Here is a 13586-nt window from a genome sequence, read left to right as displayed (position 1 = left end):
AATTGGAAGAGGTTGTTCCCTGGGCAGTGAAAGCCTGATTCCTGATGATCCTGTAGCCCCGAACTGAGGACCCTGCCCTCCCCACAAGCCCTTGGTCCCACATCATTACCACAACCACATGCTAATTCTGGGTTGTTATTGCCTCGGTCCAGAAACAGCTTTGATAAATTTAATTATTGAGCATGTTACAACAAAAACAGTATCTGTGTTTTCTTACAGGTTTTGGGGCTCGGTTTGATTTTTAGGAGTTTAAGTGCTTTGAAAAACAACATGCCATTCAGCACCTTCCATCAAGCATTAGGTTTGTACAGTCTAATCAGCCTGTAATAAATTTTGTCAAAGTTGTTAAAAGGATTCTTAAAAAACGCTGAAAAGTCAAACTTGGCATGAGTAAATTAAAAGAAAGCCTGAAAACTTGCTGAGATGTTATTTAATAGAAAGCCTGGAACAGGTGCATGACTATGTAACCAACAACATTAAAACCAGGGACTACACTACAAAGACCTTAGAGCACCACCACCAGGAAATCAATTAGAAATAAATTACGATGAAAAGATCACTTGAGCTAACATCTTTGCAAGAGAAAATTAGGTACGTCTCAGTATGTGGAAGAAATGCATTATTTATTTAAGTGCAAAACATAATTGATTCTTCTGAGATTGCTGCTGGTTCCTGCAAGACAATTGCTAAAGGAATGACAAGAGAAGTTGCCGATACCCTGCTTCGTCTTTCTCTCACACACAGAGGGAGTGTTTTGTGAGCGTGTGTTAGGATTTTTTTTCTATTTTTTTAAACACTAAAATTTCCTATCTGGGGACTCCTGAGCAGGGGGCTGACCTCTTAGCATGGCCCTCTCCCTTGGGTGTTCTGCAGCTGATGCGCTCCCTAAACCTCCCCATTAGACACAGATAAAGCACTTTAACAGCACCCTGAAAGCAGGCAACGTATTGGAAAGGTGCAGAAGTCATTAGTCGTGATCCAACTGATCATTTCATCCCATGCTGAGAGGAGGTGTCCTCTGCATCCATCAATAGAATGAGCTCCACACACTGTGGATGCTCAGGGACAAGCCCACTCCAACACCTGCCCACCCAGCACCTCTCAGGCTGGCACAGAGAGCAGTGAGCTCCACAGAAAGCAGCATGGCTACTCACAGCATTCCTCCATTGGACCTTCTCCACCACCACCTCAGTGACTCTGAAGCTGTCAGTCACATGTGTCTGAGTCAGAAGTTATTTAATCCATTCTTGACAGGGTAGAGAACTCACACTTTTTCTTTTACCCCCAAGGGGGAAAACTTGCTCATGTATCTGTCAGATCCATGCTCAGTGCCTGCTGACAATGGCACGTGTTGCTGCCTGTTTGCAAGCATTTCTCACCTGAAAGGGTGCTAAGGAATGCTTTTGTTCACAGCTGCAGAACCTGGGAGGCGCACAGGTGCTCCCAAGGTAGCAGTAAGTTCAGGTTCACGGGACATTTTTAGCAGATCTATAATATCAAGCTAAATCCCCATGCAGAAGTACTCACTGATGAAGCTGCTTTTCATTTTCAGTAGTGATCTCATCTCTCAACAACTCACTAAGATATTCCCCAACATTTTACCATTCAAAGCCCTGCTTGGGCTATAGGTTCAGTATCACCTTTTGCCAAAGACTGCGGTGCAGCCTGCCGTCTCTTTATTGGGTTGGCACAAGCAAAGCTGGGAACTGTCCTCGCTGGTATTTTGGGTTTGCAGTTGTTGGTTCTGTGCTTTATTGTGTTTGTTTGTGTGTTTTTTTGTTGTCATTGTTGGGTTGGGTTGTTTGGTTGGCTTTTTGACTAAGTCAGTTTTCAAGTAGGTGAATGCTCTGCATCTGATCCTGCCCACCCTAGTACAGTCATCAGCAGTAGCACTGGGAGCAGAGCAGCAACCCACACCCAGAGGTGGGATGGCTCCTTCTAGCAGTGACATGAACCGAGGGTTGTGCAGTGACCCTGAAATAACGTGGGCTTCTCAAGGAGTGCTTCTGCTTCAGATCTGGTAGCCCAGCCCACGCAAAGTTAAAAACAGCTACACCTCAGCAGTCACACATCGCAGTGCACCCTTAGAGCAGCACCCACCAGACCCCTGCCTGATCTTCTAAATGAAGAATCTGGCACCTAATTGCTGGAGGCTCTGTGAACTCCCTCCGCAGTCAAAAATAATTTTTACGCATTCAGAAAACTCCTTTTCTTCCAAACTCCTCTCTGCATTTTTGCATCCATCCTCTCCTCTGTGCCGTTTCCTCTTCTTCAGACCAACAAAAACTATGCCCCAAAATCCCACAGGGGATTGACATTGGTTTGCTGCATGACAAAATGTTCTCTAGCTTCTCAAAGGAAATTTTGACATTAGCAAGTTCTAAACTTGTACAAATATGAATATATATATATATATATTGATTATTGTTTCAGTGAAAATACAAAGAAGATTCTGCCATTCACTACAGAATCACACATGAAGATCCAACGCGGTACTCCAAAATATAGGCAGGGTAAATCTGGTACTTCTCAAAGATGACAAAAATTGAAGGGTCTTCTGGATCATCCACGCAGCTGTCGTAAAGCCTGTTGGGACTGCCGGGTCTGGGTGGAGGACGAAGGTACTCAGATTGTCCCTGAACAAATTGTCCAACAAGAACCTGAGCTACAAACATGCTGTAGTGACCACTCCTAGAGGAACTGTAAACATGAGCATAACTGGCATCTCTGGCAAAGTAGCTTCCTAGGGACCAGGAAAATACACAGGTAAGACAATGCATCAACCAAAGAACAAATATTTGTTATCTGCCCTTTGGCAGATAGCGATTCAACAGCCCCAGGTAGCTCTACACACATCCTCACCATGTGTTTTCATGTTGGCTTCTTTTAAAGCATCAACAGATGCTAGCTGCATTTCTCAATCAACCTCTCTGTTCCACCTGACCAAGAGCTTTGCTATTCTGCCAAGAGGGATGTTTTCAGACCCCCTGACAGCTGCTGACACTGCTTACAGTGACGCAGAGGCATGCAGATGAGAGTGCCCTAATGGCAGGAGCGCCGTGGTCAGGGACAGTCAGTCACCTCACACAGACCCACCAGCCTGGCCAGCATCTGGAGCCCATGCTGCTGAGGCCCCTGAACCCACTCCTCCCAGGCCAGCAGGTCCTGCTGTTGCCTTTGGAGTCCCACCACAGCTGGGGTTGGGCCCATGGTAAGACCACACAGGTTGACCTGATGGCTTTCACTCTACGCAACTTCACAAATAACAGAATGGAAGCATGGCTTCTTCTCAGCTCTTCCCTGAGCTCTAGAAACACCCTGAGAGTTTCAATGCAGGTCCAGCCCATGCCCTTGTACCTTTTCCATACGCTGTCCCATTAACGCCACAAATCCTCCAGTCAAAATTCTGCTCACAGATGGCTGGCAAAAGGGATGGATTTGTCCCATGGAACAGGAGCCGCTCATCCACACATTTTGATTTATTGAGCTTCTTCATCTGCTCCTTTTGCCTAATGACAAAAATGAATAACTTGTTGCCCTGATTCAAGCAAGGACAATTTCCCAACCCAGCTCCTCCTACTTTGGGGTTGTGGAGGAACAGTGATGCAAACTGCTCTTGGTGGGGTTCCTGCCCGCCTTGCCCTTCTGCTGGTAACTTTACTGTACAGCAAACCAAAAAGTTCTTGAATCATCATGGACCCAAAACTTCATCAACCCAAAACTTCATATCACATTAGAGAGTAAAGAGACAAACATCTCAAGCGGGAATTGTTCCCAGGTTATATAAATCATGAATGAATAAATATGGTTATAAACAAACAGTGTGAAGCCACAGTAAAGACTGTAGAATCTCTTCCTGTAGCTTTACCACATAAAAAGTCCGTTTTTTAAAACTCCCATGTAGAAGAGACTAAGCAATAAAAAGAATAAATTTGAGATGGCACGACTCAGTCACAGCAAAGGAAAGCATGTTTCTTTTTGAATAACGTAAGCAAGACCCACACATACAACCTGTTAGGTCTTGCAGAAAAAGTCTTGTTTCCACACCCACACAGGAACACAGAGGCAGAGACAGGCAGGGGAACCCCAATAACCTGATTAGGAAGAAAGAAGGCTCAGCCCTCAGAGCTCCACAGGGGAGCCTCAGCCCCAGGGGCTAGGGGGACGCCCAGCACCACAAGCAATGGAGAGACTCTGGAGCACCTGATGGGCTGAGGTGGGTACTGCCTATGGGGGTATGGGACTCCCTGTGGGATGCAGGGGAAAAGTATTTGGGGATTGCACAAGATTTATAAAGGGATGTTTGAGGGGAGGAACAGAGGCAAGGCAAGGGAAGGTTCAGGGTGGCCTAGTGAGGAACACACATGGGAAAACAGATGGAAAAGGGCAAAATGGGCTGGTGATTTATAAACAGGTGACTGACTGGTCAGTAGGCTTGTGTAGCCAGGCCCAGCACCTGATCCATGCAGTCTGCCCTATCTCTTCATTAAACTCCATTTCTAACTCTTATCCTGGGCAACGGACCCTCCAGACCACACGCAGGAGCACATATGGGGGTATGTGTACAGTAGTTGAAGTGGGGCCTCAGCTTACAAGCAACTGCAGCAAGGATATGCATGTGTGAATGTGTGATCACTAGTGAATATCAAGCTGGACAGTCAGTGAGGAGGGTAAGTGACCTGGGACACGGGTATGGGAGCAGTCATAAGTCTGGGCCAGATATTGGATAGAGCAGAGGGTCTGGTTTGCCTACCAGGGGGACCAGGAGGTTCAGGACAACTACAGAAGGCAACATGAAGTACAGAGGTCAACTGAGATCCATTTGCACATTTGTATATCTGTGCAGAACACAACTGGAGATGAGAGGACCCCAGGGCCAGCACATGCATAAACTGAGTGTCTAAGACCAGATCCTGAGGAGACACATACCACTGTGCATATATATATATGTGTGTACATATATATGTATCTATAATATGTGTATCTGTGTTTGTATATATACATGTATTTACCTGTACTTAGATACATAAATATGTGCACATGTATTTTCCAATAACAAGCTTTCATTCTGATTAGCCAGAAGGGAACAGGATGAGATTGTTGGCACTACTTATGATTGCATGAGTGCTGTGCTGTCTGTGTTAATTTTTGTGTTCAGATATATCTCTATCAAGAGATAGAGATGCACTTTGTGCGTATATGCATGTATTTGGGCATGTGTGCCTATTAGAAATAAGTTCTGAACCTCACTACCAGCTAGACCAGGACACATGGGAGTGCGGCAGTCTTAATTCTGTTGGACTACTGCATTTGGCAATTCCTATCACAGCCTGCGAGGACAATAGATCAGGAAATTGCAGTGCTCTGCTACCATGAGAATAATGAAGTAAAACAGATACTAACCACTGAAAAACTTGCCATAGTGATGGGTTCTGGACCCTCTGTAGCCGACAGATGTTGTAATCTTTCATTGTTTTCTCAAACAGCCTCTGAATTTTTACATATTCGCTGGAACTGGAACTGAGCTCTACCAACTGAAAATTTTAAAAACATCAAAAATAAGGTGTTACTAGTAGTAACAGCTCCCAGCCCTTCCAAAGGACTCATCAACCTCCTTGCACTAAAGGAAAAGCCCTGCCATTAAAATCATGAGCTTCTGCTGTCTCTTCACTTAACCATCCTTTCCCCACCATCACTCTCTCTCCACATGTTGGAAGCACAGGCACTGAGGTGCTGATGCACAGGAAAATGAATGTAATACCACACAAACTGCCTTCAGTGGACACACTTCTTATGCGTATAGATTAATTTTACTTCAGATTAACCCAGATCTGAAACGCATGGCAGTATTCAGTGTGGAGAAGAGTGGGTATCAGTTTCACCTTAATTTGACACCCTAGATCCTTCTAGATACTCTCTTACAGGGCCAACCCCTAGTTTTACCACAGAAAATAACATTTTGCCTTAAATAGACTGAGGAAATACTAAAAATCCCCTTTAAAATGCAATTTATCCAGTTTATCAGAGGATAAACTGCTGTGGAAAGAATGCATGGGACAGGCTAGACCAGCAGTGCCCTTAGCCTGCATGGTATATATGCGGGATCTCAGAGAGCCTCCCAGGAGACACAGATCTATTCTGAATGTGGCACCGTTAGTCTTGTTTCACCTCATAGTTGCATATTGTAGAAGGTATGTTTAAAAGCTCAGACTACCTCAGTCACCTTGGTCTTTGGAGATGAAGGTCATGTTTTATATAGCTTACTGCTCAGGAAAATTAGTGCAGAACATAGTTCACTTAACCCACTGGAGAGGTGAGAATACATACCTTGTACCCAATATCAGGCACTGATGATTGGTCCCATTCTGGAGGGCATGAAGAAAATGATAGATTCATGTCCTGGCTAAAAAAAAAAAAAAAAAAAAAAAAAAAAGAGAGAGAGAGAGAGAGAGAGAGAGAGAGAGAAAGAGAAAGAGCGCGTCACAATCCATAACACTTCCAACCAAATCCTCTTTCTGGAGAATCCAGCTGGCTTTTCAGCACCCTTCAGGCATCCTGGGATTTTCATTTTTGTTTTACCTTCCACATAACAGTTACCCCTTTCTCCAGTTTCTCCAGTTTAGATGTCCATACACATTCTAATAGCACTAATTAATTTCTTGGCAGGCCAAAGCAGTGGTAGGAGTACTTCAGTCAAGAAGTAACAGATGCTCATAGCCAGTTGGTTTGTAAAACTGCTCTCTGATAGACCTCCATGTGTGCTGCTTGCACCTCTAGGAAACTGGACCATGAGCCCTCACTCTCCATGTGGCTACTCATCTCTAAATCACCAGATAGATGGGCAGCTTGTCCCTCCCTGTTCCCAGGAACAGCCTGGCAGGAGGCCATGGGTGGACAGCAGTGCCCCCATGCACTACTGCAGCAGTCAGTGCTTAACAACTCCCAGCACAAGTCTTCAACCGTCCACCTGGCATGAATGTTTTATCACAGGCAATCAGAGCGTTAGCATCTGTTCAGGAACTTCGGTTTGTTTTGCCTTTAAACTTTTGGTTGAACCTACCCTTAAATTTAACTCTTGGCTTCTCATGCATTGACAGTGAGTTTCTGAAGCTTTTTTTTTTTTTTTTTTTCTTTTTTAAGTAAAACAATAGCCCAACTGACTTTTACAGCAAATGTGCCCAAATTCTGTCATGCTGAACTTCCTTTAAAAAAGCCATATACTGACTATCCCAAATAATTGCATCCTGGTCACTTCATTTAGGGGATTTTTTTTTTCTGTTTTATTTCATACTTAGCTTTCCAGGGGATGTCATCTATCTGCTCCACAGTTCTTGGGAGGTAATACCCTGTGCACAGTTTTGCATTGTTGAGGCATAAATCAAGGAACAAAAATTCCTGGCACAGTTGTGTCAGCCCTGTGTGACCTTACTCTCACAGAAGGAACAAATCTACTCTATGGGTCTGTAAAGGCTGCCAGAGACTGCCGCTAAATATCCCTCAAGCATGCTTCACAGAAGTATTGCATAATTTACAAATATACTGTCACAGCAAAATTTCCTGTTAAACTAGTCAGCAAAAGGTTTCTAAAAGTGAATTTAAGAAATCTAAACTTGAATTGTAGAGAGGTAAGAGGAATTTCTTAGTAGAAAGGTGGCATCATCCAGAGACATTATGAAATAATCAATGTATAGTACCTCATGTTGTGTCCAAATGGAGGGGACAGAGCTTTTGGTAATCGGACAACTTTTCTTCGAGTTTGAGAGAACAAATTTCTTTGGACCATGTCTTGAAAGAAAAACACAAAACCTCAATAATTAGATAACTTATTGCCCGGGGACACACTGGGCCTTTAGAAAAGAAATACAAATAAAACAGGTAGCCCTGAAGGCTGAACGGTGATGTTCTTTCTATCATGTCCACCCCACTCCATACTTCTTAGTTTGAGACCATTTCCACTTGGGTAGCTTCTCCTTGGAGATCATCAAGGTCAACAACCTACTAGCATAGGCTGTGAAGCTCAAATGCAACCATCAACTACTGCACCTCCAGATGCATTCACATCCAGGCTGTTGGCCAGAGAAAACCACATCTGATGTCTGGCCTGCAGCAGGAGGATATGATGGAGCCCATAAGTCTGGCTTTTCTGGCAATATGGGTTTGTTAGCTGGGGTTGAGGAACATCTTTTTGGTCCTGCAACAATATCACAGAGCACACACAGTGTGGCATTGCTAACTATCCATTGTTTCCTCCTTTAAACACCATTCTTTTTATTCATGCCAAGAAACATTTAAAGTTTGGAAAGCTAGCAGAAACCTTAAGATGGTTAAATAAATTATAAATAATTAGAAACAGAAAAACATTTCTTATTTTCCCATTCTCTCCCTGTGTAACTAGCCCATAATTTTTCCTTTGCTGCACTGTGTTTTCTCTCCCCGTAACTATCTTGCAAGATGTCTACCAGAGCTTACTTCTTCACCATTTGATTTTTTAGTTCTTACATTTATATATTAATATTATTTTTTTAATTTCTCATTTCTCCTTTTCTGTTACGTAAACTTGAATGCATAAGCCAGATGCCATGAGGTGTTTATTCTCAGTTTTTGTTCTAAATGTACAGCATTGTCAGAGATGCTTTTTTGACCACAGATGCACAAGTCTGTAAGTTTGAGCAGAGTATCTCAGAACTGCAGAGAAATGTACTTAATATTCAAATTCGGCTTGGAGAAAACTTATTGGAGGAAAAAAGACATGCTCAAAGAAACCCAGACAGAGCAACAACTCCACATGACGGAGGCCACCTTAGAGTCAGCTATGTAATGAATGGTAAATAAAGAGATACTTCACCTTTAAAGTTTAACTCATATATCTGTGAACCGGCTGAGAATAACAGAGTGCCTTTAGGGTCAGCTAGAAACGCCTTCTCCAGATCTGCAGAATTTACCGTGGCAGGTGAATGATACAGATGCTAAAGAAAGAACAAGGAAATTATACTGTTAAACTAGTCTTCAGTTTAGGTGACTCTGTAGGGACATACCACTTTTTCCCTAAGCCACAGCAATGAGATGCCATGTGGAACTAGTCTCTAATACTTCCAGCATTTTGTTCTTCAGGGATGTAGGGGTACCCCACAGGGAACAGCTGCTTATAACAACAGCAAGAAAGAAGCATTCAGTCTGTGTGGTCAGCTTCAGTCAAATTACTTCTGTTGCCTCTGGAAAATGAAATTGTTTTTCAAAGCTAGTCTTTTGAAAGCTTTCACTGAGTATCAGTACTGCTTTGAGGGACAATGAGTAAGACAAATCCACCAGGGTATCAGAGCAGCATTGCAAGGACACCAGCAGGGCATGTAGACCACACCAGCTGCAGAACAATGTGCCCTAAACAATTCTCCAAAGATGGTTGAACAAGAGCTCTTGGCATTGACACCGAGGACCTCACCTTTTTCCCATACTCAATCCACTCGAAGTCATCAAGCCAGTACCAGATGTTCTCCATTCCGAGGTACCACACGCACAGAAGTGCTGGTTGATGCTTGGCTGCGTCCTTACCCCTAACACAGAAAGAAAGATCCAGAATCAATATGTGTCTTTTCCAAAGCTGTCTAAATATATGATATCTCTGATGAGGTCAGAAGTCTAATCACATCTCAGAAAAGAAGACCTCTTGGGCTGGAAATTGCAAAACCAAGGAACTGATATTTGTATGTTTGGCATGGCACGCATCAGAGAAATGACCCTGAGTTCAGTGACTTGGGCCCAGGTCACTGTTTTTCTCTAAAAAATATATAATTCTAAAATATATTTTGGAAGAAAACACAACTGACACAATGATCTCCGCTTGTTAAGTGATAAGCAGTGGTGCCACCTGGCTAACAGTAGCAAGACCTGGCTTCTAGCAAATTCCAAAATCCAAGTGCCTTCAGAAAGCACCAACAGCACCACCCCTCCTTCATGGGTCAGGAAAACAAAGCAACCCCTCACAGGTGCTGCATGAGGACAGGAGCCCTGGTGCCATCAGGGGTTTGCAGGGCCTCTGTGAGGAAAGGCTGAGGGTGCCCCATGACAGACAGAGACAGATCCAAGGGCTGGACCTCAGGCCTAGGCCCCACCTGCTCCTCCTAGGAGGAGGCAGAGCAGTCAGGAGTGACAGAGAGCCTGGGAATAAAGAGGGGGGAAGGTGATGTTCTGATTTCTGTCTGTTTTTCTCCTCCAAATCCATTTTAATTATCAACAAATTAGATTAATTTTCCCCAAGTCAATTCCATCTTGTTTGTGATGGTAACTGGTAATCTGGTGATCTTCCTGCCTTTATCTTACCCCACAAGCTTTGGCATCTTATTTTCTCCCTGTTGCAGAGAGGGACAGGAGAGCTGCAGGGTGGGCATCTGGCTGCCTACCAAGATCAGCCCACCACAGGTACTCGGCAAACCCTCAGAAGAGGAACAAATTGCTCACCAGCAAAGTCCCCTCCCAGCACTCTGCCCTGAGGTACACCACCTCCAAAGACAGGAGAGCTGACCGCCTGTAATTAAAATGCAGAGGGTTTGCACTTTGCTTACTGCCATGCTTTCTCCTCCTCCAGTTCTGTACCCCAGTCCAGATGACATTTGTCTATGCATCACTTCACTGTCCCTACAACACAACCTTATCACAGGTCACACAGAGCTGCCCACCTACCTGCACCGGAGTTTACAAGGGTCTGTGGTAGAGCTGCTCACAGCTGCCTGAAAAATATGAACACGGTGTGCAAATGGAAATGATTGTTCATTTAACTGGCCCTGACACCCTTCGTGCTTTGGCAGGGATCATGGGTATTCACAGCAGGCTAACCCGGGGAAAACAAAGGAAAACTTCTGGAGTTGGTTGCAGTGCAAGGGTCCACAAAAAAAAAGGCCTGGCAGCCCCACAGACTGCCAGGGCAAAGAGAAGGAAGGGCTCGGGTCTTCTTTGTAGCCTTAGCTTGTTCCACTGCTGTCTTCAGACCGTGGTTGCTCTGTATACATGGTAACACCAGCCAGGCCTGTTCCTAGAAAAACACTCCCGATCTCCTGATTCATTTTCTTTCAAATCCCATTGCAGGGGATTCGTAAGACCCAATGCTCCCATTAACTTTTTTTTTTTTTTTTTTTTTAATGCAGCCACCCTTTCTCTCCCCTCTGCACAGCAGTATGCTGCTGCCATGGCAGGAAAACGGGAAGTTTTTGGATACTATGAGTGGGATGTGACGGAGAAAAGTCAGATGAAGTTTCCAGCAGTTTTTCTCCCCTGTTCCCCCCATCCCTATTCCCTCTCCCGTTACTCCACACACTATTGCTAATCCCCGCTCAGACCCAGAGCTCCTGCTCTGCTGTCACACCCTCTGCTTTCCGAAACCATAAGCTTGAGCCCTGCTTTCACTTTCACTCTCTAGTGTTTCTGCTCTGTATTGTTTTATTTCCGCTCAACATCTTACCCCAACTAGAAAGAAACAGAGGTGAAGCACAATAAACAGACAGAAATATGTCACTATCAAGACACCTCGTGTCCTTCACCTTTTCCTGAGGTGTTACTATCTGTTCTTGCGCAAGAGAGATACCCTGTAAATTTGCCTTTCGTTTCTCCACAGTAACAGCTTGCGTACATTAAAGACAACCTCACGCCACTTTACACACTTCCTCCTCATTCATGGTGGATGAATTGAGGAAGGCAAACGCAGCGTATGGTCTGATTAACAACAAGCAGGTGTCCTTCCAGCAAAAAGCAAAACCCACAAACCGTAAAATCACCGACTTCCTCCCCTCTCCCACCTCAGATGCACCCCAGAAAAGATGTCAGAGCCCCTCAGACCACTACTCACGGTCCTGCCACCAGGCTGCTAAGCCACCACCCCTGGGTGTGTCAATCACGTGCTTGTGCACCGGACCAGCCTCTGAACCCTTGCTCCACGTTGGAAAGATCCCCTGCATTCAGCTCGACCTTCGGAAATGAAATATGACCAGCCTGCTAGAGCCCCACGTGAACTCCTAGCTGTATGTCCAGTACCTCCTTTTCCCTTCGTGCCTCGCTGCGGGACGTCACAAATGCTTTGCCACTAGCCACCAGCCCACAGGAAGAGGAGCTGAACAGCGTTTCCTTCTGGTTATTACATCATATGCATGTACCCCTGCCAGGCATGAGCAGAACGGCCAGGCGGAGCTAATGCTTTTGGCAGATGCATCAGTAAAAATCAACGTTCCTGTGAGCCAGCATAGCTTAACTTTCTTGCTGGATTTCTGTCGTCATGTACCTGTGGTTACCATGCACCGATGCCTCCTGTTCCTCAAACAGCCAGGGATACTCCAGATCTTCTCCTTTCGAGATTCCTGTCAGGAGCAGCTTCTTCTGAACATCGTTTTTGGAAGCCCAAAGCTACCATTGCCTTACAAAACATACACTGATCTCAATACAGAAAAGGGGTGCAAGTCCCAGCACGTGCTCTGTGCTGGTTATGCATCATTCAGAGGGGTTTTCAGAGGGCAGCATTGCACAGTGACCCAAGCCAGTGCAAAGCAAGCACAGAGCTCAACAGGGCAGAGTTAAACCACACAGAGCTCTGGAGTCTCCTGAGAATCTTTATTCCTTTACCTTGAACTCTGAAGCTCCTCTCTGCTTTTCCCTGCAGAAATGAAAGGAGGGTGAAGAGCTTTCCAACCTGATCTCTGGCCTTCCAGTTCAGAAGATTGACAGAGTTTCCCAGCAGAGCTCTGAAGCATAATAGCTCAAGTAATGCTAACCACGTAAACCTACTCAGATGCAACCATTCTATTTTAGTTTAGTTACACGAATTACATTCAGTAGAATTGCCCAGAACAGTTTTATCTCCTGATGATCTAGTCAGCCCAGTGGTGGCAAAATATAAAGCTCTGTTTTAGTTTCTGGAAAGGCTGCACCCTGAGTGCATTTTATACACACAGGATAAAAATAGAAACAGAAATATGATTATGAAGTTGAACCTTGGTTCTTCCCCATCTAGCTTTTTCCGACTGGCTTTTCACCTCCTGTATAGTATCTGTCTCTCATCTCCATAGTTGTGCAACTTCTATGCTTCTCTGACTGATTAGATTTATAGGATCAGATCCTGCAGGTTCATTTTTGCATATGTGAATTCTCTAGTAAAATACTCTTCTGAACTGAAGCCAAGCTTTTCAGTAGACACAAGGTACCAGCTCTAGGAAAAACATTCTGGCTTGGTAGAATATGTTTGCATAGCTCTGCTTGGAACAGCATAGCATCCTCTCTAAAACAAACAACTTGCCACAACCTGGACACCTGAACTCACTGTAAACTGATACCTTCTGACTTCTTTTTTTTATTATTATTACTTTTAACTGCAGTGACTGCCATGTAGCTGTTGAACCTCAGATTCCTGCTGTCAATGTAACAGCAGTAGTAGAAGTGTCTGCATTTTGAGGATCTGACAGGTCTGTGAACAGACATTCTACATCCCTGCAAGATAAGATCCTTTTCCTGCATAGTCAGCAGAGGCGCCCAGGTGTGGTTTCCCTACATTTGTCAAATGATTTATCATCCATTAAGAAACCACAGCCCACTTATTCTTCCCCCCACAA

At 44.5% G+C, this 13586-nt stretch overlaps 1 protein-coding gene across 1 annotated transcript; it reads right to left on the bottom strand.

The window, feature by feature from the left end:
* Positions 1 to 224: 224 nt before the first annotated feature.
* Positions 225 to 12082, bottom strand: LOC309879744 (protein mono-ADP-ribosyltransferase PARP12-like). Its single transcript, XM_082763913.1, has 9 exons — positions 12022 to 12082; positions 10678 to 10724; positions 9440 to 9551; positions 8846 to 8966; positions 7695 to 7785; positions 6328 to 6403; positions 5404 to 5534; positions 3358 to 3509; positions 225 to 2743 (listed from the first exon to the last, which is right to left on the bottom strand). The coding sequence occupies exons 3-9, from the start codon at positions 9494 to 9496 to the stop codon at positions 2463 to 2465; spliced, it is 909 nt and encodes a 302-aa protein (XP_082620039.1). The 5' UTR covers positions 9497 to 9551; positions 10678 to 10724; positions 12022 to 12082; the 3' UTR covers positions 225 to 2462.
* Between the last annotated feature and the right edge of the window lie 1504 nt (positions 12083 to 13586).

The sequence above is a fragment of the Aythya marila genome (genome assembly GCF_965140915.1).
Source record: "Aythya marila genome assembly, chromosome: 1".
Classification (NCBI taxonomy): Eukaryota; Metazoa; Chordata; class Aves; order Anseriformes; family Anatidae; genus Aythya; species Aythya marila.
The sequence above is the reverse complement of the archived record's forward strand: the minus strand, read 5'-3'. Positions and strand labels throughout refer to the sequence as shown.